This window comes from Pan paniscus, chromosome X (assembly GCF_029289425.2).
Source record: "Pan paniscus chromosome X, NHGRI_mPanPan1-v2.0_pri, whole genome shotgun sequence".
Classification (NCBI taxonomy): domain Eukaryota; kingdom Metazoa; phylum Chordata; class Mammalia; order Primates; family Hominidae; genus Pan; species Pan paniscus.
Window position 1 is genome coordinate 38,130,015 of NC_073272.2, and position 27,208 is coordinate 38,157,222.

The window sequence follows — 27,208 nt, forward strand, 5'->3', positions numbered from 1 at the left end:
CCAGTTTTAGCGTGAGGGAGGATGGTTTTGATTACCATCAGGGGCAGAATTGCCTGCTTTTTAAAAATATTAGGGAAGCAAGATATAAAAATAATTGTCTCACGACTTAGTCTATGTCCCTTTCAGAATTTCCTTGGGCTAAATTCTTAGGATCCTTTTTCACATTTTCAGGAAACATGCAATCTCATTTTCCTGACTTTCTCCTTATACTAGATTCTTATGGTCCTGGAAATGTAGCATTGTAAATTGTAATGACTTATTTAGATATATCTATGTACAAATACATGAATAGTTTGTCAATGAGAAAAAAGATTGGTTATTTCTTTTTGAAACATTAATCCTTAACTTAAAAGTAAAACATTCCGAAATTCATTTTATGGAAGAACTTAATGAGTTACTGGCATAGGTATAGGGCCAGGAACTTGTACAGGACATTCTCTTGGCCATGCAAGGATGGAGCTTCTCTTATTCCTCACTAACTGTGATAAAAACAGCTTCTCACCCTTTCTTCAGCTGTCTTGACAAAAAGTCCATTAAAAAAAAAGGTTGAAAATGATGTCTGTTCATGATTCTCAAATGTGTATGTTAAGTATGGTATTCTGAAGTCTATATTAAAAAGTGTTTTGTTTTGTTTTTCAGATGATAATTTTAACAATTTAAGATTCTGGTATAATCTTGAGATCCATAGCACTCCTGGACCACCCATAGAGATTATGGAAATGACATGTATTGCTCTGGTAAGTGCCCATTGCATGTTCATAGACTCTGTCATTTTGTGAGCACTCAGACCTTTTGTTGTATAGTTAATTATTTACTATCCCTTAAAAGGTCTGTATCAGATGATTGTATTAAGATAAATTAGTCAATCATAGCAATTTTATTTTTAAATCTAGTACTACGGACTTTAAATGCTTTTGGAAAACATCTTTTAGTTATATGTTATCTTATAGTGACTGCATTGATTAGCATTCTATCTGTTTCAAGAGTTACTAGAGCAGACTTAACCTTAGCCTACATGTTTGTTCACACATAGATGATAAAAACAGGATTGTGCTACTAGACTCTTTCAGCATTGCTTTTTCCTGGTTTCTACAGCAGACCTTTCACTTGGAAACATATTTGGAGCAACTGGCATACATTTGGGGTTTCCATTAATACTCGGAATAGATTTTGTCTGATGTGAATTACTAAAATGTTACTAAATTTGTGTCAAAAATTATTTAATAAAGTTAAATATTAAGAGTCTTATTTTAAATGAAACATGAGGACAATATTGCTATTAACAATGTTTTAGTTAAATTTAGTTTCCTTATTGTTAGTACTCAAATATTTAAATTGATAATAATAAATGTTATTTTTATTTTTAAATATGTGGATAGATTTCTTTATAGAATTGATTACTTAGAATCTTGAACTTTGGTTCCAATAAATAGAAAGTAAAAAAAAAAAGATTTAAAATACTATAAGTTTACAAATTGATTATTTGCCCACCTGATTTCTGGGTAAATCTCCATTTAGGCATAGAAGATGAATGATTAAAATTTTGAAATGTGCTCAAGTATAGATTGCAAAATCATTATCTTCTAAGTGGAAAACTATTTAATATGACAGTAGGATCATTTCACTCAATGAAAATGTCTTATTTCTGTGAATTGGTTACCACTGCAGTGTAAAATCTTCCTTAAAGGTTACTTTAAAATATACATTAAAATGTATCCCTTTATCAAGATGTAGAGAAAAACATTTAAATAGGCTTTGAAAAAATTGAGTGCATGATGTAGCACCTCAGAAAAGGAGAAATTGGCTTTCTTATTAACTATATGCTTAAAATAGGAATAGACATGACAAAATATGCAAAACAAACAGAAATAAATACAATTTTAAAATAAATTATAGATGGTCAATTGTTGCATTTTCTCATTAAATGGTGTATAAAGTGCCTTTTTTTTCTGCAAGAGCTATTAGTCCTTCAAGAAAATACTGATAGAAATTGAGATTTCTATAGCTCTCAACCTTAAAAGGTGAAGACTGTCACACAGGCTGAGAAATACACACCATCAGGGTACTTTATGTGCATATGTAAGAAGATTGAGCAAAAAGCAAAAACAAACAAACAAAAAACCAAAACCGAAACCAAAAAACCACTACTTATCTCTTTGAATGAGAAATTTCAAATATGTTTTCATTTATGAAATTAAATTTGCATATACCCTTTCAGGAATATATTATTTTAATAAATAATGTACTTTTGAATAATGGCCCTTGTTCATTTTTCATCAAGGACTTGCCCCTCCCCATGTATATTATAATGTAATCCTAATTCAGTTTGTACTGATTTCCTATAAGTTTTCAATTTAAACCTCTTTTTGTTTTGGCACCACAGTGGGATATGTGTAACTCGTCTTATGCACATATATATTTCTAATTGCTATCATTTTTGCTTTTATTATTCGTTATGAACAGTTAGCATAGTTATTTCATAAATATACTTAAATGATATTTTTTCATGGTCTACTTAGATTAAAACACAATTATCGAGTCCCCTTTTCATTGAGTAGTTTTACATTATAAGGCAGGAATGAAACTTCTTAACACATGACAGCTGCTAGATAGTTTCCTTGTTACCATAGGCAGGTTTGCTGTTTTAATTAAATGTTCACATTTAACTGCGATTTGTTGAGAAGGGACATCTTTTTCAACTAAGTTTACCAACTTAGGCTATCGTGGCTAGTGATGTTGCCAAATTATTAAGTTTTCTCACGTTTCTAGTCGTAATTGTCGAAGGTAAAAATCTATTCCCTCTTTAACTTTCAGACATGAAGATTTATTTACTAGAGATAGTATGATCTCTTTTAAATAATGCCATCAAATGAAACCTTTGTCCATTCTTTGAAGAAGATGCTTTCTGACTACTTTCAGAAGTATACTAAAATTGTGGTCCTCACTTGTATATTATTTCCTAATATTATTGACTGCATATTCTGTTCAGATGAATCATTTGAGAAATACTTTATTTAAACTTTATACCTCCAGATGTGGCAATGGTACACTCAAGATACTAAGCCATCTCTTATTTTTTTATCTGCATCTCAGTTTTTATTACATTCAACTCAATTTCCTCATTTTTTCTACAGATGAATGATTGATCAGAATCTCTCTAAAATAGGGTTCATGTAAGAAATACTTACAATCTTGAAACACATATATTTGGTTACTTCTTGCTGCAGGTTCCAAAACCAGATTACATTCTCAGTAAATAATACTTGCTTGTTAGTAGTCCATTCTCTGTTTGTATAAAGTATTTAGGATTTCCTTTGGAAATTTTAACATGTAATAGCTGCTGTTCCATTTTGTTTGATCTCAAAAATCTCTTGTATGTCATATAGTTTGGCTATGGGAGAATGATGACAATAACCCGCTGTCTTTCCACTGACACTCAATAACTCTAATATATAGCACTGAGCTATAAATATTTTGTGGAAACAAAACTTAAGTGTGTGAGCAACTCTTTATATAATTTACATTTTAAACAGCCATAGCCTTCAAAATACTTACTTCGTTGTCAGTGAAAATTGCATGATCATTTATTTCTTTCTGAGCTTTTAATTTATAAACAACCTTCAATGAAATTCACTATATTGTTAATAAAGAGATCCAGAAATCTCTCCACAAACTAGCAAAAGAGAAGCACAGTTAAAAACACCATTAATCCTCTTGGTGTCAAACATAAAAGCATCCATACAAAACAACACAAGTGAGACCAGGTGCGGTGGCTTATGCCTGTAATCCCAGCACTTTGGGAAGCCAAGGTGGTAGGCTTGCTTGAGCTCGGGAGTTTGAGACCAGCCTGGGCAACATAGTGAGACTTTGTCTCTAGTAAAAAAAATAAAAATTTAAAAAACACATGTGAGTTGCCAACCATTTTTAAAAAGTTTTTAGTTTTAGCCTCCATAAATTCAAAAATATATTTCGAGTTACTGTTTTCAATGTATTTTCTTCTTTCATCCTTTTTTTTTTTTTTTTTTTTGATGGGGTTTTGCTCTTGTTGCCCAGGCTGGAGTGTAATGGCATGATCTTGGCTCACCACAACCTCCGCCTCCCGGGTTCAAGTGATTCTCCTGCCTCGGCCTCCTGAGTAGCTGGGATTACAGGCATGTGCCATCATGGCCAGCTAATTTTGTGTTTTTAGTAGAGATGGGGTTGCTCCATGTCGGTCAGGCTGGTCTTGAACTCCCGACCTCAGATCATCTGCCCCCCGCCTCAGCCTCCCAAAGTGCTGGGATTACAAGCGTGAGCCACCACACCCGGGCCTCTTTCATACTTTGTATACTTTATTTTTCTATAGGAAAGATCATATATCGTAAGTGTTGTCCATGACATTGAAATTTTTCTTCCTCATGAAATGTTGAGGAAGCAAAATTAGCATTCTGCTTTTAATTTATCCTGACAAGTTGTAAAAAATTCTTAAATACTATTTTTTAATCCGGAAAAAATATCTCATTGTCTAATTTGAGTTAAATACAAAAAATGAAGATGTAGCTATGGAGGCTATTTTGATTAATGTTGAAAACACTCATATAAAAATATTCTATAAAAGTTAGAATTATGATAAAATCTCATCTTTAATCTGCCTATACTCTATTTTTAAAAATTTTAAAGCACTTGTTGGCTCCCAAAAGATATAATGTTCTTCCTAAAATTATAGAGCTAATATACTTGGATTTAATATCTACATTAATTGCCAGAATATTTTCTGATTCATTTACTTATTTCTAAATTCTGAATTGATTTTGTACATAATGTCTGTGGCTTTAAAGATCAGCAATAATTAGCCACTTTCACTTCAACTAAGAGTGGACTCAAGGCCGTGCCTAGAGTTAAATTGCCAACTGTCTGTGCTTCACTGAAGTGCCTAATTAAAGGGAAAAGGTTGTGTGTGGGGGAGGGTCTGCTGTCCAAATAAGGTGCTCTGCCAAAAGGAAGGGTGCCTTTATTCTCTCTTTCTCTCTCAGTCTCCCCTAGTCGTCCCATTCTCCCTCCACACCCTCTCTTCCTCCCTCCCTCTTCTCTTCCTCCTCCCCGCCCCTCGCCCCGCACCTTAGTTCTTTTTATTTTTTCATCAAAGTCATCTATGCTGGCCAAGCTCTGTGCTCTGAAGGCTGATTCCTTTTCTAGTTTTCACACATACAACTTTTCCAGTAATGACTCTGTATAGAATTTCAACAAACAAAGCTTTTCGGGAAATTTTTATTCCAAGTTAAAGCAAGAATGCTGACCTGTATTTACAGAGTATCTAGGTAGTCATAATGAATTCTACTGACACTCTTTGTTCATAATTACCAACAATGCTGTTCTGGTTAGATACGATGTTAACCAGTGTGATTTGCAGAAATGACATGGAAATAGAGATTTAGCTATTTACTCTTAAAAACAGAGAGTGGGATAAACAGCTGATTTTAGAAGCTGAACTTAGGTTTGTCTTTACTTTCTGGTAAACTCAGTCAGCTTCAGTTTCCTCTCAGGTCAGATTCAACTCCTTCTCAGTGTTCTCATGCTCCGTTCTCCTGGGTGTTATGGAGGGGTTAAAAGGAAACTTAGAGGGCATCCTGACTCCAAGTTCAGAGACGGAGGGAATTTGGTCCTTACCATCTTGTCCTGACATCAGCAATATAAAAGTCTTACTGGCTAGTCATTGAATATCAAGGGGCTCTCCCCATCAAATTTCATGTAGCCCCAAAAGGACACAGCAGAACATCCTTAAGGCTTTCTAAATTCCAGTGAAAAGTCACTAAAGTAGCTGAGATAGGACAGGAATTTAGGAGGAAGTTTAAGTCTTGAGTAAAGTGTGTGTTTTCTGTCTGTCGCCACCACCAGCTGAGGAAAACTGAATTTATTCTTTATTGGTTATTAACACTGGCTAGGCAGATTTTCTCCAAAAACTATGGTTTGTATCAGAACAATAGAATCAAAACAAAATAAAATAAAATATCTAAAACAAGAGTATGTTGGAAAAAATAGATGAACTTTCTTTTCCTTGCATTCAGGGTATAGCAACCCCACCCAGTGTGCAGTGAGCTTAGAAAGCTTTAGCATTGGAAATTAGGTGAAGGTAATGGAGTGAGGTGACCTGGGTTAATATGGCAAACTATCAGCCTATTGTACCTGATGAGGAAAAGCTAGCATTAGCTCTGATGGAAACAATCTAATTTGTGATTTTGTGGGCAAGTTCAAATTTTACATAATGAGTTAAGAAGTTGTTCTAAAACTCATATTGTACCTTGGAAATTTTGAGATGAAAAATTATAATTGTTTTGAGATATCTCTGTATTTCTGAGTGAAGTAGTGTTTAGGGGATAGAAAGGAATGAGTCAGGTAAGAAAATCATAATTGTCCTTCCTTCTCGTGTAGGTCTTTAAGTCAGGAGTATATTAATTAGTTGAAATCAACATCACAGCTATCTGAAAGACCATTATTTCAATTAAAGTTCACAAAACATTCCAAAATAAAACAATTTTTGGCTACTCTGTCATTATGAACTATTCATGCCTCTGCCTTCTTCCATAAATGCAGATGAAGAAGAATTGACTGAACATGACATTGGATTCATTTATGCAAGTTCAAACACCTGACATGCAAAAAAAAAAAAAAAAACATGGCAAATACCCACTCACTGTGTCAAGAATTACCCCCTGGGGTACCCCATACCCCACGATTATTAAATTATGTGTAATGTACCTAAGCACTGTTTGCTTAACTCATGACAAACACTCTTCAAAATGGCTGGCCTACATGGTCATTCAGAGTTAGCATTTTAATAATTCACACATATGCATATACATATATATGTATACTTATATATATGTAGAGAATAAATACATAGAGAATACATACACACATATACGGCGGGGGAGGTGGAATACTATCTTAAACAGTTAAGCAGGAGGTTACTTCCTAGGGATCGGTCCTTGCAATTAGAAATATTTCTATTTTTAATAGTTTTCTTTTCTCTCTCAAGGTTATGGGGTGTGTCTGGATACAAATTAATAAACTTTAGGCTCTTCCAGTGTTTTCTGGCTTTTTCACAACTCCCAGGTGCCTATTAATGCATATTCAACATACATGTCCCCCAGTCTGGCATTAGCAAACCACCTTGATTGCATCTCAGCATTCTATACATTTCAAGTCATATGGTGGAGGATTGGGGATTGGGGTGGGTATAAGGCATGACATCATTAGATACAGTGTTGTACAGATGGAAATAGCAAAGGAATGACAATGGTGTTTCTAAATATAGCTGTCTACATGGTTTATGTGAGTTCTGACTTTTCAATTTAGGAAAATTATTGACCCAGATTATAATGATCACTTCCTCTCAATTACATGATACTTTCAAAATACCCATTAGTTGTTTGTTTACTGACTTGATAATGTTTTCAAATTGAATAAAATTAAAATTGAAGATTTCCTCAATAATATGCCTTACTTAATATTATTGTGTGTTTTCTCCTCAGAAATAATTCTTTTATAATGAACTTGTGATTATCTTCTGTGAGATGGTATGGTGAAAATACTTCATGCTAGCGCATATTGAATTGTCATTGACTCAATTAAGTGGTTATGTGGAAGTAAATAATCTTTATTTATTCTGACCAAGCAGGAAATGATGAAGTGTTTATTGCACTCAGTGAATTACATTTTTCCTCTTAGAGTAGGTATGAACTGGCAACCAAGTGACAAAGTGACAAGGCAATAAAGTCTTTCTCCCATCTGAAACTGCTGTCTTCACCCAGTAACTTTCAAGTAAGGAGGCAGGCTGAATTAACTGGAGACTTTTAAATTCCTTTGGAGTTAGATTTTTACAAAGTTGCTTTATTATTTAGTTAAAAGTTGTGATTATCCAAAATATCAGACATATCAATAATTATATATAATATGTAATATGTAATGTACAATATGTAATACATAATATATAATGTATAATATGTATATACATACACACAAACACTAAATCGTCTCATAAATTGCACATTTTATTTTCTAATGAATATTTACTGGGTATCTCTGATATTCCTGCCACTGTTCTAAATGCTAAGGAACAGTGATGAACAATACAAGCAAGGCCCCTATTTGCATGGAGCTACCATTCTAGTGGAGTTAGAAAACAAATAAAATAACTGAAATAGGATGTTTCCTGGGAAGTTCTCCTTTTATCCTGGATTTTCAAATGAAGTCACAAACCTGGGAACTGTAGATAATTATATTTCCATATTATGAAAGTGGTTGCTGTCCTGTTTATTTAAGACTCTCTAAATATAGTATTCAGAGTATATCTAGCTGATACAGCAAATAAACCCTAAATTTGCAATGGCTAAACACAGTAAAAGTTTTTAACAATTGTAACATTCTAGTGAATGTGTCCCTGGTTGGTGGGTGGCATACTCTGTGTTGTGATTCAGGGAGCAAGGCTCGTTCCATCTTGTGATTCCTTCCTTTTTAGGGACTCAGAGGTTCCTACATATAGCTGGAGAAAGAGAAAGCAGAGAGAAGAGAATTTCCAATAGTTTTAATGGCCTTGACACACAGGTGACACATCACTTTCACTCACATACAATTGGAGAAAACTAGTGACACAGCTATGCCCAGGTGAAAGAGGGTCTGGGAAATGGAATCTCTAGTTGGACAGCCACTGCCAAGTGACATCTTCATGCCAAGAAAGGAGAACATAGGATTTTAATGGAGACATTATGTTTCTGGCACATCAAGGGAGGGGAGGAATCTTTAGCCCATCACCCATTTACAGCTCATATCTGTGATGGCCAGAACAAACAGACAGTGGGAGTGTCTTCTTTAAGGAGGGGAAGCTGATAGTTTAATGCCCCTGGCTCTTGGTGAGTTCCTACCAACAGAATGGACCACAGAGGGAGGGAAGGTGGTTAGAGTGAGAGCAAGATGCACTTTCATCGGCACAAGTCAAGATGTAGTGGGCCAAAGTGAATTTGACATAATGAAATAAGGCTAGGCTTGAGCTTATTTGAAAGGACCCAGTGCAAGAAACATTCTTCTAGGGTGAGAAGACTCCAGGAGAGTCTACATGAGGGTAATTCAAGATAGAAGAAGGCAAAAGGAACTTATATAGTCACCTGGATAAGATCAGGTAGCACCAATTAAGTAAGTGGGTATTGTTCTTCTACCTGTCATCTCATTTCATCCTGCAACCTGAAAGAGCCAGCCACATCAGCACCATGATCATAAGAGAGGAAGCTGGAGCAGAGGGTTGAAAAGAGCAGGCCATGTTTACCTCCTTCCTCACAGGCAGTGTGCAAAATTCCCAGACAGGCCTGAGGGTGAGGATGAGGTGCCAGAAAGAATCAGGAGAAGACTTCAATTGCATGTGAGAAGAAAGTGTTGATTGATTTGAGATTTCTATAAATACCTCAAAATTAGACTCTTCTGGCACTGGGAGCCAGCAGTTTGGGAGGCCGAGGCAGGCCGATCAGGAGGTCAGGAGGTCGAGACCATCCTGGCTAACACGGTGAAACCCCGTCTCTACTAAAAATACAAAAAAAATTAGCCAGGCGTGGTGGCAGGCGCCTGTAGTCCCAGCTACTTGGGAGGCTGAGGCAGGAGAATGGCCTGAACCCAGGAGGCGGAGCTTGCAGTGAGCCGAGATCATGCCACTGCACTCCAGCCTGGGCGACAGAGCGAGACTCCATCTAAAAAAATAAAAATGAAAATAAAAAATAAATAAATATGTATGTGTATAAATATATATATAAATGCTGAAAATATCTAATATTTGTTTTAAAAGTGTGTAGGTATTCAAACTTCCTCTGAAAAGCTTTATAATTTGCAAAATTCAATACAACTGTTTTTATATATTTTAAAAGAGTATTCCACTTCTACATGAGTGGTTAAATGTTTTAATTATTTTCAATTTCAGCATCCTGTGAATGTCTTTTCTGTTTTAAAATTTTTACTTGTATTTCACGGGATTAAATATGCATTGTTTAGTCCTCTTGTAAAGGAGTCTGAGAAATGGAAGCAATTTCTTTAAACAGCCATTATGTTTGCCACAATATTTCTAAGTACCAGCCAGAAAAAATATTGGGATACCTTATAAAATAATGCTTTCCATCATTAAACCTAAAAGAGCGCATGTGAAGATGAAAGAAGGCTTTAGAAGTCATCATGTAATGTTCAGCCATTACTGTTTTACTTGAGTTTCAAGAAAAAATCAGTCAAAACTGATTTATGTTTAATTCTGAACACAAATTAACTTTAAAAGCCTACTCATGAAAGTGGAGAAATATGCCATTTGCAAAACAGACACCAACCAAGTATTTCAAACGTTTTTATAGCGTATTCACAGAATTCAGTGGACTGTGTACTTCTCATTTAGTAAGAGTTCTTTATAAAATAAAATGGAATGGGAGGTGGCAGGATAACTTAGCCAAAACAATTAATCTTGTTTTAAATATAATCTTAATGTTTTATTTTGTATGTTATTTTCTCAAAATGGTTATGCATTTCTGTAATCATATAGCTAACCTAAGAAAGTTGTTTCAAGAATAAACATGAATTTTGATCCTCTTATAAAATGATGGATAACGTAAGTTTCTTCTCTTTAACTTAGTGAACATATCAAATACTTTAAAAATGTAATTTTACAACCTTAAGAAATATTGATATTTAGAAAAGTAATCTTCCCTAAAATTTTGAAGATATTTTGGCAGGTGGATATTTAAAATACAAATTATTCATTATGTTAAAGGTGTCATTTAAGATTTTTTTCTGTTTAAACCTAGAAGAAAATAATATCCAAACAATAATGTAATTTAGAAATCATTTTTGTAATATTATAGTTACATTTGAGATACTTTCTACCATCCTAGAAATATAGTACAGTTAATTAGAAACTTAAAGCTTTTGACTATAGTGAAACATTTATTTCTATTGAGTCTTGCTATTTTCAAAACTCTGAATAATTTGATTCCAGAGATTTTCAAGAGATTGCAGTACTGGTAGCACTAAGCATTCAACAATTGCTCTCTGGAAGGCTGCTCTGTAAAGGATTTTGAGGATGTGTCCAGATCTACTGAATAAGAGTGAAATGATCAGTTAATAGTATTTGCCATGGATATTGCAAGGATGCCAAGGAGGAGCTGTGATTTAAGTACTCCATAGACACCATCCGTATCTCCCACTCTTAAGATCTGGCCAACTGTAGAATATTATGACACTTTTGTACCACGAGAGCATGGTCTTGTTAGATAGGTTGTAGTTTACAGAGAAAATAGTAGGTTTAATGTGATTTTGTTTCATTTTGTTTTCAAGACTTATATATGTAATAAGACTTCAAGTCGTTCTATATTTCAATATTTATTCCTCTTTAGACCAGAGTCTAAATCTAAATTTAATGTGTAGGTCACAACATGTGAGTGGCTCAACATGTGAGTGGGAAATAGAATAGAATAAAATGTAGTAGAAAGTATCAGAAAATATTACATGTGGTAAATGCAGGGATTGTTTTGTAAAACTTTTGTGATATGCGTATGTGAACCATATTGTGATATAAAACAAATTATTGTGGGTTGTGGTTAAAACATTTTGAAACTCAGTGGTTTAGATTCTAGCATTTTTACTTCTATGACAGGCTATAGCATTCTGTTGAACGGACACTGATCTTCTCTGAATAATGTCTGAGTAGTAGACCAGGACAAATGTCTAGGCCACATGTGTCATTTCCATCTTCTGTCTTATGCCCTGAGTAAAATCTCTAGGCTCATATTGGGTTGATAGTATGTGTTACCTTGGCATACCCTTTTTTCTAGTTGTTGTTATTTTTGACCATTGGAAATTATTTAGAGGCCAAGTCCTCTATCAACTTTATAAAATATGCCAGGTTACCCAGGAAATTAGTCACTGTTCAGTATTTTACATTTTACACTTTTATTTTTCCTTCTTTATAATTATGAGCGTTGAATATTTTGCTGTAGAAGTTTAAATGCCCACTTATTTTAAGAATTCATAATTCTAATGTCTCCTGAAACCATTGTAGAAGACTATTTTTCATTGCATTTATAATCAACACTGATTTCTAATAAGTGATATCTGCTCTAATCTAATTGTTAATTTGTATATATTCTTAGTTTCCATCTTTCTTCACCAGATGTTGTTCACCACACTAAATGTTGTTTCCATTCCTCTAAAATGTAGCATCCTTCCAACTCATTTATTTATTAGAGGTGATCAGGCAAATATTCTGAGCTAGGTCCTCTGAAACAGCCATAGACAAAGCTGTAATGTCTGCCTTGAAGATATGTTCCCAGAAGCTTAGTAAGAATTTTTTGTCACCCCTGTAACATGATTTGATAAGTTTCATAACAGCTCCATGTTCTAAAGTACGTTTATTACCAAGCTTTGATTTATAATTGAAATGCTCAACCTTCTCCATTTCTTTAGGTTAAAACATTTAGGCAACTGGAATTTGTTAAAATTGAGATGTGTCCTGTCTACTAATTATCTTTACTACATTTGCTTCAATTATAGCTTTTGACGTAGTGGAGATCATGGCTGAAATGGGATGCTTTATAAGTCATTAGCCAGGATGGGTCAGTATGAGGATCAGGAAATATCTTAGAACTTAAAGAGTGCCTTCCAGGGCTAAGACAATGTACCTTGGGGGAAGGACAGGACGAACAAGAACAGAAGGAAGAAATCTAAACAGAAAGATGTATCATCAACATAATTTGACTTTTTAGTTTAGATTGTCCCTGCTACTTGATGCTAAGATACGTTGCTACTTTAAGTGTTTCCTTTGGATCAGCAGCAGCAGCAGCATCATGTGGAAACTTTTTAGAAATATAAATTTCAGACCCCATCCCAGAGCTACTGAATCTCTGGGATGAAGAAAGGCTGTGGGGGAGAGATGGATAAAAATCTGTCTTTTCCACTGTTGGTGGGACTGTAAACTAGTTCAACCATTGTGGAAGTCAGTGTGGCGATTCCTCAGGGATCTAGAACTAGAAATACCATTTGACCCAGCCATCCCATTACTGGGTATATACCCAAAGGACTATAAATCATGCTGCTATAAAGACACATGCACACGTATGTTTATTGCAGCACTATTCACAATAGCAAAGACTTGGAACCAACCCAAATGTCCAACAATGATAGACTGGATTAAGAAAATGTGGCACATATACACCATGGAATACTATGCAGCCATAAAAAAGGATGAGTTCATGTCCTTTGTAGGGACATGGATGAAATTGGAAATCATCATTCTCAGTAAACTATCCCAAGAACAAAAAACCAAACACCGCATATTCTCACTCATAGGTGGGAATTGAACAATGAGATCACATGGACACAGGAAGGGGAACATCACACTCTGGGGACTGTTGTGGGGTGGAGGGAGGGGGGAGGGATAGCATTGGGAGATATACCTAATGCTAGATGACCAGTTAGTGGGGGCAGCGCACCAGCGTGGCACATGTATACATATGTAACTAACCTGCACAATGTGCACATGTACCCTAAAACTTAAAGTATAATAATAAAAGAAAAAAAAATCTGTCTTTTAGCAGACTCTGCTGGTGATTCTTATGTGCAATAAAGTTTGAGTACCATTCCTAGAGTAAACACTGAAAAATGGACCTCATAGAAATAATGATACCAGTGAAAAATATATTTTAAATGTAATTTTACAAATAGTTTTCATCCATTTAGTTACATGGATCTCTGTGTGGTATTTGCTGTTGAAAAAAAATAAGGTTACAATTTATCAAGGCTAATGAAAGAAAACATATAAGAGATTCAAAGCTAGTGAGATATATTCAATAGTGTATCAAGGTAAAAAAATAAAACAAATGGCCTTATATTATGTAATAATTTCCTTTACATTTCCTTTCATAGTATAATGACTCCATGCTGACACTAAAAGTTGATTACATATTTGTTGTATAATTCTAGGACAGCACTTGCATTGAAATACCTCTCTCTAATCCAAAAGATAGAGGTCTTCACTTAGAGGTGCAGTTAACGAGTGCTGCCCTTAATGGGGATAATGAAATTATCCTGAGTCCACTACAGTGCACCAAATATATTGTATGGTATTCTCCAGCAACTACAGGCTACAGCGATGAAAGGTATGGTTTGAGTGTGGCATTATATTTCATTGTTGATCCTTAGAAATTAACCTTTAAAATTTATTTTTTCTTATACTATAATCATTAAAATTACACTTGCTCATAGTTTTAACTTTGTTTAATACTAGTCCCTGAAAAAATGTACTGACTTAGAGTTAGCTTTTGCTTGCTTCAGTGCAAAAATAGTATTTATCAGAATATCAAATTAAATAATTTCTACATTTCTCCTTTTATCCCCTTTCACTTCACTTTTTACTAAGTAAATCTTTATGGATGCAAAAACTGAACAAATGAAAACAGTTGCATGAGGACTAGGGATTAAACTTTCAATTTTCTTGATGAAAATTAACTTATATATTTTTCTTCTTAAATACAAATAATTCACTTGGAGGACATAAAGGAATTAAAGTAATTAATTACAGTCATAATGTCCTACAATAAATATCTTGAACTTATTTCTGCTAACTGAAATTTTGCATCCGTTGACCAGTCTCTCCCCAAAGTTTGTGTCCCCTCCACCTCCCAGCGCCTGGTAACAATAATCATTATACTTTCTGCTTCTGAGTTCAATTTTTAAAAATTCTACATATAAGTGAAATTTGTCTTTCTGTGCCTGGCATATTTTATTTAATGTAACATCCTTCAGAATAACTCTTATTGGTGCTTCAAGTACAGTATCCTACAATAGAAACCAGTAATTGTTATTTTAATGAGTCAGTAAATAAATGAATACATCTGTGAAATTTTAAAGGACAAAAATTATTATTCTGTGAAGCATGAAAATAAGAATATAACATGAAAGATACTATTCTGAAAAAATTATTATTAGAAATATGGGCTGGTCTTTTTGCCCCAATATGACTGCACAAGCTTTGTGAACATATACTGAATCTTGAATTTTCTTTATCAGCATACATTAAAAAAATTTTTGGCCAATACTTACTGTCTGCCTACTCTGTTATCATCATTGGGGCGTGTATTTTACATATATAAACATAAAATTCTCATAGTAACTGTAAGAGGTAAGATTGATTCCTCCTATTTTATAAATGAGAAAATTGAAGCTCAAAAAGTTAAGTGACTTTTTCAAGACTGCACAAATAAAAGATGACAGAGCTGAGATACCATCCCAGTTATACTTATTTTTTTTTTTTCTTTGAGACAGAGTCTCACTCTGTCGCCCAGGCTGGAGTGCAGTGGCGTGATCTCAGCTCACTGCAACCTCTGCCTCCCAGATTCAAGCGATTCTCCTGCCTCAGCCTCCCAAATAGCCGGGATTACAGGTGACCGCCACTACACCCAGCTAATTTTCTGTGTTTTAATGGAGACGGGGGTTCCACCATATTGGCCAGGCTGGTCTCGAACTCCTGACCTCGTGATCCGCCTGCCTCGGCCTCCCAAAGTGCTGGGATTACAGGCATGAGCCACCACGCCCGGTCCCCAGTTATACTTGTTTAGACTGTCACAAGCTCTGCTTCTCTGGGAGTTGAGGATGTGCTGATCATAAAGGAAGTTCTCTAGAGCTATATGTCACTTGATAGCATTCACATGAAAATGCACATGCATTCAACTAAAACTAAATTTGACTTAGTCACAGTTAAAAAGCAGGGCTTTTACTGTTCCACCTTCTGCAAGATATTTAAAATACTCATGTTTAAACATTTTTATTGATCCAACAGGCATTTATTAAACAAATATTAATGACAACAACACTGCTTTTCTTGAATAATGAAGTGATTTTCTCAACCAAAAACGAAGAATTAAAAATACATCTACAAAAAGAGTAGTATGTGTTACAGAGTAGTTGTCAAATGTTGTATTTAAAACCAACTGTTTATACTAGTTTGGGGTATACTACTTCTGCCCAATTTATTACACAAACTAAAACTGCTGACAAAATTTTGTGTATTTCTCTCCACCAGCATTATTTTTCAGCCTGAAATGGCTGAAGAGTTCTGGTATTTACTGAAGTTAACTATTGAATTACCAAAACCAACCACAATGCCAGAAATACAGTGCGACCTTGGCAAGTAAGTTCTACTTAATAGATAAAGTTACTGCTTGCAAGAAAAATAGTTAATCTATTACAATGTTGTTATAATGCATTCAGTTTCTAAAATAAAGAATAAATATATCTTTAGTCATTGATTTTTTTTTCCCCTAGGGAAGGTTTGATATGTAAACTACCCTGTGGAAAACTTGTCAAATAAAAACAAATCAGGACTTAGCAAGGAAAGAGTGTTATTCAAAAGGATTATTACAAGGGATAAAAAGGGACCATTGCAATAGGGAAAGACTCCCATCTTAGAAGTCTACAAGGGTTTACAAAATCAAACAGAAAAAAGATCGTCTTTTATAAAGTAAAGGAAGGTCAAGCAGATATAGACAGAATCTTTGGAGGGAAAGCTGGACAAGCAAGGGAAAATGGCCAGTGATGTCTAACAGGAAAAGAGTTTTACTGTGGTCAGCTAACTCCCAGGAGAAGCTGACAAAGGGTCATGTTACTTTGTGTGTCTGCATGCTTGTTTAGGCTTAGGGACAAGCAGAGTTCAGGGGCTGGTGGGAAGGAGAGAAACCTGGCAAACTTTCCTCAAGGTGAAGCAGAGGTAAGCAATGAACAACTGTGAACATTTGGTCAGTGGGTTAATGCCGTGATCCCTTGAGATATGACCATTCCTATTTAGGTAGTTGAGTTCCTACTATTTATCAAGTTTGGTGCTGGTAAATAGGGGTAAACAAGGCATAATCCCTACTTTTAAAGAGTATACACCGTAGTGAGCTAATTAGTGCCTTTTAACTAATTTCTCTCCCTTATCACATCAAAAGAGTGTTGCATTCTTCCAGTACCAGCTCTTTAGCCAAAACAATGACATTTGAAATTTTTTTTCTTACAGTAGCATAGATATCTAGTATGAAAATATTTTATTCCTATTTTTCTAAGGTATTGTGTATGAGAAAACTTGGGAAATTGGTAATATACGAAGCAGATGCTTACCAAAAAATGATGGGAAATCTGTCATGATTTTTAGTGTATTTTATTCACTATAATTAATGAAGTTTTGGTTATTTTCATTGAATTTCTTCATATGTCCCTGGTGAAAGAACAAATTCATGATTTACAGAGACTTGTTAAATTTGTAGTCTAGAATCACAAAACTGACATATAATGTTCTTTTTAAGGTGAATCATTTTATACATATACTTTATATAAAAACAAGAAAATGGTGCTTTATTTGAATTATATAATTTGAATTTATGAACTGAATTCTGCTCAGCACATATTACCTAATTTTCCTCTGTCACAGGGCCATGACATTGTGAAAAACAATATATGTATGGTGATGATTCCATTCTTTTTATTACAGATTTGCTACCTAAATATTTTAATCTTAATTACTCTATATTGTAAGCAAGAAACAGTAAAGAGATATGAAAAACGTACATAGATAAAATTATGTTATTATGTTATACTTTACAGAAAGAATGAAGATGACAAGCTGGATGCTGTACATTAAAAACCATTAGAATTGATAGTTGAGAATTATGAACACTCATTTATTGTTTGTTTAGAGCATAAATAGTCACATATTTTGGGCATTTACTCATCATCAATTTGGATCTTGTTAATGTTCTCAATGAAAACTTCGTGCATTTATCACTCTGTTATTACGACTAGACTGTGTTAGCTTTTTTGGCTGGATTTAGCATTATAAAACAATAAGTAAACATTATTCCTAAAACTGGAATATATTCTAATATCTAATATGGGATAACATTAGGTCTCAAAAATAGAGAACCAAGGATTAAAATGTCATTAGTTCATACATAATTATTTTGAGTTTGAAACTAAAAGAAGTCATTATATTAGCTTCCTAGGGTTGCCATTACAGGCATCATAAACTGGGTGGCTTAAGACCACAAAAATGTATTGTCTCACAGTTCTGAGGCTAGAAGTTTAAAATCAAGGGTTCACCATGACCATGCTCCTTCTGAAACCTGTAAGGGATAATTCCTTGCCTCTTTTAGCTTCTACTTCTTCTTCTTCTTTTTTTCTATGTTTTAGAGACAGGGTCTTGCTCTGTCACTGAGGCTGGAGTGCAGTGGTGCAATCATGGCTCACTGCAGCCTCAAACACCTGGGCTAGAGCGATCCTCCTGCCTCAGCCTCCCAAGTATGTAGGACTACAGGCAAGCCACCATGCCTGGCTATTTTTTAAATTTTTTGTAGAGACAGGTTCTTACTGTATTGCTCAGGCTTGTCTTAAACTCCTGGCCTCAAGTGACCCTCCAGACTCAGCTTCCCAAAGCACTGGGATTACAGTCATGAGCCACTGTGCCTGGTCTTTTTTAGCTTCTTCTGCTTGCCAGCAACGTTTGGCTTTCTGTGACTTGAGATATATCACTCTCATCTCTACTTCCACTGTTATATGGCCATCTTCTGTGTATCTTCACATGATTCTATTTACAAAGACACCAGTCATACTGGATTAAGGGCCTGTCTTACTCCAGTAAGACGTTATCTTAACTAGTTACATATGCAGTGACTCTATTTCCAGATAATATCACATTCTGAAGTACTAGGAATTAAGACTTCAATATATCTTATGGGGTGACATATTTTAATCCTAGGGGTCATCAAGTTTATGGAATTAACACTAAATAAGTTTATGAATACCAGCAACTTTACTAGCTTTTTTTTTCTCCTAGGCATGTCACTCAGATCATTCCTTTAGTTAATTGTACGCATGAAACCTTAAAATTGCAAGCAACAAACAGTAATCCTGAAAATTTTGTCCTGGATATTAACAGAAAATCACAAGTAAGTAAATTCAGAGAGCCATGAAATTTACTGCTGCTAGATCATTTTCCAATTCTGATTTTGGGACACTGGTGGAGTATTATCACTTGAATTATTACTAAGGATTTAAATTTCTAAAATTTAAGAATTGAATTTTATAGGCCCAGCGGGGTGGCTCATGCCTGTAATCCCAGCACTTTGGGAGGCTGAGGCGGGCAGATCACTTGAGGCCAGGAGTTTGAGACCAGCCTGGCCAACATGGTGAAACCCCGTCTCTACTAAAAATACAAAAATTAGCCAGACATGGTGTCACGTGCCTGAAATCCCAGCTACTCGGGAGGCTGAGGAATGAGAATCACTTGAACCCAGGTTGCAGCGGTTGCAGTGAGCTGAGATCGTGCCACTGCCCTCCATCCTGGGCGATAGAGCGAGACTCTGTCTCCAAAAGTAATCAAAAAAAAAAAAAAGGATTTTCTTTTATATACTTCTCCCCTTGAATTTTAATTTATTGACAAAACAATATCATGTTAATATAAATTTTTAAAATTATATATGCTAGAGTCATGCTCATGATTACTTCATTCTAATAAATTGGTTGCGTTTTCTTTCTCACCATTTTAGTAATCGGTTTTTGTAATAGTTTCCAGTATTATGATTATTAACTCTATTGTCATTATATGTTACCAGGGTTCCAAGGGACCAGTTGTTTTCTAGCCTTTCCTGAGTTCTTGCCCATCCCCCATTCCTCACCCCTGACACAGACACACACTTTGAGACAATGCTGACAACTCTAGCCCTCTCTGCTTCTTTCTCTGCCCAACTTTCTCATTCTTAGATCCTGGCAGAGGCTAGGTCCAGTCAATGATACTAAATCACTCTTCTCCTTCCGATACTAAATCACTCTTCTCCTTCCTGCAAGTTACAAAATAAGATCCTAAGGTTTAGCATGACTATCTCTGTTTCTAAAGCATAGGACACCATTTATTTGCAGTGAGTGTCCTACTTTCAGGTAACCATCAAAATGATAATTACAATAGACTGTTTTTATCAAGGGACTTCAAAGTAAATCATGAAGCCCTGCTAGTAGATGTAGTATTTAAATAAAGGCTTTTACTATTTGTTGTTTAACGATTGTTTAACAAATCTACACTTTGATTTATTTATATCTTAACATCTGTCTCTTGTCAGTTACTGGTTGCCAACTTATGTAATGATATAAAAGTAGTTCTTAGCTATCATAATATGTCAAATTAGAATACTATGCAGCCATAAAAAATGATGAGTTCATATCCTTTGTAGGGACATGGATGAAATTGGAAACCATCATTCTCAGTAAACTATCGCAAGAACAAAAAACCAAACACCGCATATTCTCACTCATAGGTGGGAATTGAACAATGAGATCACATGGACACAGGAAGGGGAATATCATACTCTGGGGACTGTGGTGGGGAGGGGGGAGGGGGGAGGGATAGCATTGGGAGATATACCTAATGCTAGATGACGAGTTAGTGGGTGCAGCGCACCAGCATGGCACATGTATACATATGTAACTAACCTGCACAATGTGCACATGTACCCTAAAACTTAAAGTATAATAAAAAATAAAAAATAAAAAAAAAGAAATCACTAATTACTATATTGCTAAAATTGATGTATATGCTTTAATCTTAGAAAGCGTATATTAAAGTGTACACACATTATTATATCATTCAATACCACATTTTTCCATAAATTATATGAAGTCTGATATTCAGGATATAATTTATATATTACTGAAATTCCTCATTAGAAAGTGGTGTTTTTGTATCCTTTATATCTCTACTTTTAGAGAACAGTCTAATCTGTGGTCCAAGGGAAAATAAATGTAATATTTTGCACATCCAAAGTTACATTACATAATCAAGAATATAAACTCTGTTTTAACATTTCCAACCATGGCTTTCTAGTCCATTAATTCTTCTATTCATTTATCAAACATTATTGAGCACTGAATATGCAATTAACTCTAATATTAGAAGACAACTCAAAAAGCTATTTATGAGAAAAATACTATCACATTTTAGAAAACAAATAGGAGCACACATTAATTGTAATGATAATAAATGAAAAATATATAGAGAGAAATATCCATCTATTTATATCCATGGAGAGAATAAACTATTTTTCCAAATTTTCTAAGTTGAAAGACTATATAAAATGCAATTTTACTTATTATTTTTGCTAAGTCTGACAGTGAAATTAATTAATAATCCTAAAGTGTATATTAACTGATAATCCTGAAACATTCAAGATATCAGAGAGCAAGCCAGCCTGAGATAAACATATTAGATGTAGATAAACTACAATTGTGTAATAAACAGGTGACTCTGTTCTAAATATAAAATTTAGTTTGCATTTGCATTTCATAAATAATTATCACAGTTTATTGGGCATCAACTGCTGTATTCAAGAAGGATTGAAAGATACTGCTTAATTGTAATTTTGCCTTTTCAAAGTTTTTCTGGCAAAATATATTAGTGTAAAATAATAGACTTCCTTTTCATACATGTGCCACTCATGCTATCATTTTGTAAGTGTTTATCTTCAAATTAAATTATTTCCAGTGTAGCATTTTGATTACATAATATACTCAAGCCCTTATTATATTGTGATGGAGTCACTGGCTTCTTTCACAGTCTCTAAAGAAGTAACTTAAACTAATACTGTACAGACTCAAGTTATCCTAGCAGGTCACACCTTGAATGTGTAGGAGGAAGAGGAAAATTTCCTTGCACATTAAAGAAGCGTGTCTTACACCTTTGCTTAGAAACAGTTCATTTCTTTTGAAATGAACAAAAGTAACAAATTAAGTTACTGGTGGTTTGACATGTACCTTGGGATGGGCAATATGCTATGGGATCTTACATAAAGTGTATATGTCTTTTATTGAAGGTTCGAACTGAGCTTTAAAAATTAACCCTGACTTCCTTGTACAGAATGAGTCCTCCAAGTGGTGATTATCTTGGATAAGAACATGATGTGATCACCCCCAAACACGGTTTAACATGGGCTCTTTGAACAATATTCAAGGAGCAGGCATACTGAGAAGAGATAATGTGTGCAAGACAACACATTAATCACACAAACATCGACCCTGCATATAGCTAGTACACAAAAGATACCAACTCAAGCCAATTGGGTATTAATTTTTGTTCCCCCTTTGCTTTTTCCATTTACACAGCTGATCATATCTCCTCACTCCACCACAGAATTACCTGTTCTCTTTTATCCTTCTGCACTTGGAAGGGCTGATCATCAAGCTTCCATCAACTTCTACTGTACTCAGGTATGATAGAGTATTCTTGGACCAAACCAAGTTAATTAAATTTTAAATCAATATATAAATAAATATAATTCATCATTCACTCAATTATCATATTTTACAAGTAAAACAAGTTAATTATAAGTTAATTAAATGATTTTTGTAAAATAAAATATGCATTATGTACATGCAGACATCTGAAGAAGGTATTTTTAAATACATAGATCAGTGGAATAAAGACAAATGTATACCCAGATTTAAAACACAGATATTTCAATGTACATATCAAATCACTGGCATTTATGTTAATTTTCTGACTTGAGTTTTACTACTCAACTTTCCATAAACTTAAATATAAAATATAGAGTGCAATTTGTAAATATTTGTTATTTTTTCCACTGCATTTCATCTGAACAGTCTTCCTAAATATTAATTTTTAAAAACAATAGTTTTTCGCTTTTGACAATCTCTAAATATGTCCCATATCATTCTAAGAATTATCCCAATTCATTCTCACCATAGTCCTATAATGGAAGTACTGTTATCAATCCTACTTTATGCATCAGGAATCTGAGACACAGAGAAATTAAAATCAGGCAGCCAGTAAAAGGTTGAGGTGTGACCTGAATCCAGGATAATCTGGTTTCAACTCATCTTCATGTCTACTTTTCACAGCTACTTAGTTAGCCAAGTGATTGTTAACTCTCTTACTACCAATTAAAATTTTATGTAAAATTTTGCCATTTATATTATTTTTACTTCTTCAAATGTTCATGGGGAGGAATGCAAATGGAGGAATGTACTTTATATCTTAGAAGACATCAAGGAGCTTACAAAACCCTGACATCTGAGGGGCAGTGGAATCAAATATAATACAGGGGTCTCCATGTCAGTACAGGGCCTATGGGTAACTGAAGTATCTTCATTTCCAAAAAATTTGTAATTTATTTTTAGAAAATTTGTTTTGAGGCTGTTAACTTGTCTAAATATGGTAATGACTAACACTTTACCTGAGACAAATGCTATAGAAATATGCTTCTTTTTCAAAAATATTAAAGGAGACAAACAGTGATCCTTCTCATACAGAAGGAAATATATAATGGAGATTATTTTCTTTCAGACAAGTAATTTTAACAAGGCTGTTCTTTTAAGCGATTGCTGCGTAGCAGGATTAGAACCCCTTCATCATAATTATCGGGGGCAATTTTTTTGCTTGCATTTCTGGTGGAAAGCATATCTATTCAAGGACAGTCTTAGAACTCAGCAGGGAGATAATCAGTTCTGTATCTTAATAGCTTTAAAAAATCCTAGCCTAGAAGTTGAATGTTAAATTCTTTATCAAACACAAAAAGGCTCAAACAAGAAAATATTATCAATTCAAACCTTCTATGAGTCAGTTGAACACTGATGGTTAATTTCAGTCACTCTGAGTATCTCCTTCCAACTTGTAGCAAATCTATAAGGATTCAGCCATGATTAGACTTCAATCAATAATTCATGCTTTCAGCTATCAGGTCTAGACCTCCTCAACCTTCTTAATATATTGCTGTAACCTTTGTGATTTTTCTTGCCATATTTATCATTGAATCATTTAGGTCTTCCTCTTTTATTTAATTCATCCAGTTGACATCTTTTGCAAGAAAAACTAGTTCATCATAAAGTATTAATTGAATGAACTTTTGAAAATATGGTATGCATTATGTATGAACAGGCATCTAAAGAAAATATTTTTTAAAATAAACTTTAGAGTTTATTTTTCTAAGTCTGAGTTTGGAATAACATTTACCATTAGGGAAATAGCCATATAGATTTCCATCCCTCTCTTGATTTAACTGATTAAATCTATCTAAACTGACACACACAGCTGATAAGCTGATGAATCTAAAGCCAACTAATGGCTGTTCTTATAGGGTAAACTTTATTTCTGATGGTACCTCTTTGCTGGATTGAGGGAAATGGCTATGGTTCATTATCTGCTTCATTTGTTTCTGGTTTCAATTCATGTGAAAAACTCTGCAATGTAAAAAATCTAACCATTCAGTTATGATTAGGGTTTGGGTTAAGTTCAAATTGTTTGTGCAGATTTTGAATCCTGTGATTAATTTGGTCAGGACATCACAACTGCAAATATCATAAACTTATATTTTACGCAACCAGAGTCTCTAAATTAAATTACGTTACTACATAACAGAATAAGAGGAGCAGTAGTAAGCAGCAAATGTGGTAAATTATAACTTCTCTTTGGTTTCAAAGATTATGTTCTGAGATTTTCTTTCTTGGTTTTCAGATGCTTCCTTTTTATTTTCAGATAGGTGCCTTGTTTATTTCATTCATATTTGATTGTATGATTTGTTTCATCTAAAGGTCAGAATAGCAAAAATTAAGGAAGAAGTTATAAAATCAGTGGTTTTACAATCCAGCATGAGTCTGTGATCTTTGTAGCCTATGCCTATGGAAAGTTCTGATTCTTCTTAACAAGTTTTAATTCTCTGGAGCTCAGTGTGCAAACTAGATTTGCTATCCTTTATATCCACTTGTTTTCTCTTTCAGAAATATCAAAATTGTATCTTTAAAAGTTTTAATGTCTCTCCTTTAGAAGAAGATTGAGAAAAATGTGGGCTGAATATATTAATTGTTGAGTGCATATGTTTGCTGGGTTACTTTTTAATTTGCCATTCTGAACCCAAGTGAATAATGTAATCAATGCTAGGAAAAGTGTTGGATGTCAGTGTTCAATAATCGTGGGATGTGGTTTAACATAGAAACTCCAGTACTCTATGCGACTTGAGAAAACATGAAACCATGACCTTCTTTTTGTCACTTGGCTCATTTACAATGGTTTAAAGTAACACGAGTTCTCCCATTTAAGATTTCTTTTATAAAATATCCAAATAGTAAATAATTTACTTAAACCACTTTTTAATTTAATTGAACTCTGATGCTTGACTTTAAACAGTCAATTTTGTGAATCAAGTTAGGACGTTATTATTGAAAATATAGTTAATTTGTATTATGCTAGTCAAATCTGTGACTAATAGTAATATAGTCATTTGAAGATAATATCCAGATGAAATATGCCTTTAATTCTCTCTACTAAGGAGGCAGGATTTTTATGAGTTTTCTTTCACTACTTCTCCTTATTTGAAGTAATCTTCAAGCAAGTTTCCCTCTTTTTATCAGAATTTAAGCTTGAAAACGTCTATATAGTTTGAGAGATTATAAAGTAGGACATTGTTTGTGATCCCTTTATTCATCTGCAACATTAGCAAAGTGTTTGTTGCAGAAGTTTAAGAGACCCTGGAACTGAGTCACAGTGTACTGTACTCTGAAGGGACTTTTATCCTAAAATACAAAGAGATTTTCAAACAGAGCTTTACATGCTAATGAAACTTAGATAAAAATAATAGCCACATTCAATCTCCTTCACATAATTTTTGATTCATTTATCCATATCATGTGATAACAGATAATGCACTGGACTCGATGATGGAGATAAATAATATGGCATGCAATTGTACATACTTCCTTTTATTGGAGCTTCAATCTGTGCCTCATCTTCTTTGCCTTAATGTGGCAGCTATCTGAATTTCATTTGAAATTCACCCAAAGAGTTTGGAAACTACATGCAGTGTTTGGTATCAAGTTTGTTAAAAAAAAAAAACTTGAACAGAAGTGCCAGGTTTTCCATTAAACTTTCTCTTTTATGTTGCTATAATAACTTTATGTGCATTGAAATATGTTTGATATTTGAATATTGCACTTTTGCCCTCTTCTGCCTCAAAGTAAAAATACATAGAATTATTTTTCCATAAAATTAAAAGGAATTTGGAAAAGAAAGGAAAAATAAAACAATGCTTTTTAACAACAAAACTTTTCTTATCTGTCCAAATTTTTATATGCATTATACTTATTAAGTATTGCAAATAAAATATATGCAGTTAGGACACATAAGTTACGAATACTTATCTTCAAACAGTTTACAGAATGGAAATTCTACTTATCTGGAGTAGGACTATTTCCCCAGCCTCTAGACATGGAAAGAATAACCACACGCATTGGTCTTCAGTCAACTATTGTTATACCTTTCAAAAATCCCACAATGGAAGATGTCCTCATTGATATAATACTGACAAGTAAGTTGTTTTTCTTATATTTTACATGTTATTTTATAGGTATTTATCAGACTTATTTTATCATAGAATCAAAACATTTTAGAACAAATGAATACTTTAGAAATCTGTAAAGAAAATTATCTTATAAAAGAGAAAACAAGATTTGAGAGATGCAGTATTTTGGCTGAAATCACAGCTCATAATGGTACAGAATCAGAATTAGATAACTATATAACAAATCAAGTTCTTCCAATTTGATCTATAAACCCAAATATGTAAATTAGTAGATTTGTAAGATTCTTATGATATTATTCAAATATGCCAATGCTTATTCCTCAAAACTTTATAGAAATTCTGATATGGTGATTTTGTTTCCTTTTTGCATTTTCTTAATAAAGAGACAACATATTTGGAATAAATTGTGGCTTCAATCAGCCTTGTCCCTTTTTTATGCCATATTGAGGGTGTATGTTTTTAATTAGATTATTTGAAGAGTTTGATCACTTTATATTAAACAAATAAATAATGTGAGTCTGAATTAAAAATTAACTCAGCATGAGTTTTTTGAAACACATTTTCAATCTAATATTGAGCAGTACCAATTTATCTTTTCAACTATTATTACTACTTCTACTAAAACTATTATTAGTGCAATTATTGGGTTAAAGTTATATATTTTATGGTTTTTTATATAAATGACCAACTCACTCTCCAGAATGTTTATACTTTTGCAATTCATGCTGCAATTAGAAGTATAATATAGACATTACCTATTTTCCAGAACTGTGTAAGCCCTGAGTAATAACATTGTCTTTAGTCTCCATCAATCTGATTGAAAGAAC

General features: G+C 33.9%; 1 protein-coding gene across 1 annotated transcript in view; it reads left to right on the plus strand.

Moving 5' to 3' along the window:
- The window catches only part of CFAP47 (cilia and flagella associated protein 47), a 467,323-nt gene that overhangs the window by 364,546 nt on the left and 75,569 nt on the right, over positions 1–27,208 (plus strand). Inside the window, exons 51-56 of the mRNA XM_003805971.5 lie at positions 640–737; positions 13,978–14,153; positions 16,076–16,183; positions 18,860–18,971; positions 22,174–22,278; positions 26,231–26,387. Of these exons, the coding sequence (XP_003806019.4) occupies positions 640–737; positions 13,978–14,153; positions 16,076–16,183; positions 18,860–18,971; positions 22,174–22,278; positions 26,231–26,387 (756 nt within the window). The remainder of the gene's footprint in view (positions 1–639; positions 738–13,977; positions 14,154–16,075; positions 16,184–18,859; positions 18,972–22,173; positions 22,279–26,230; positions 26,388–27,208) is intronic.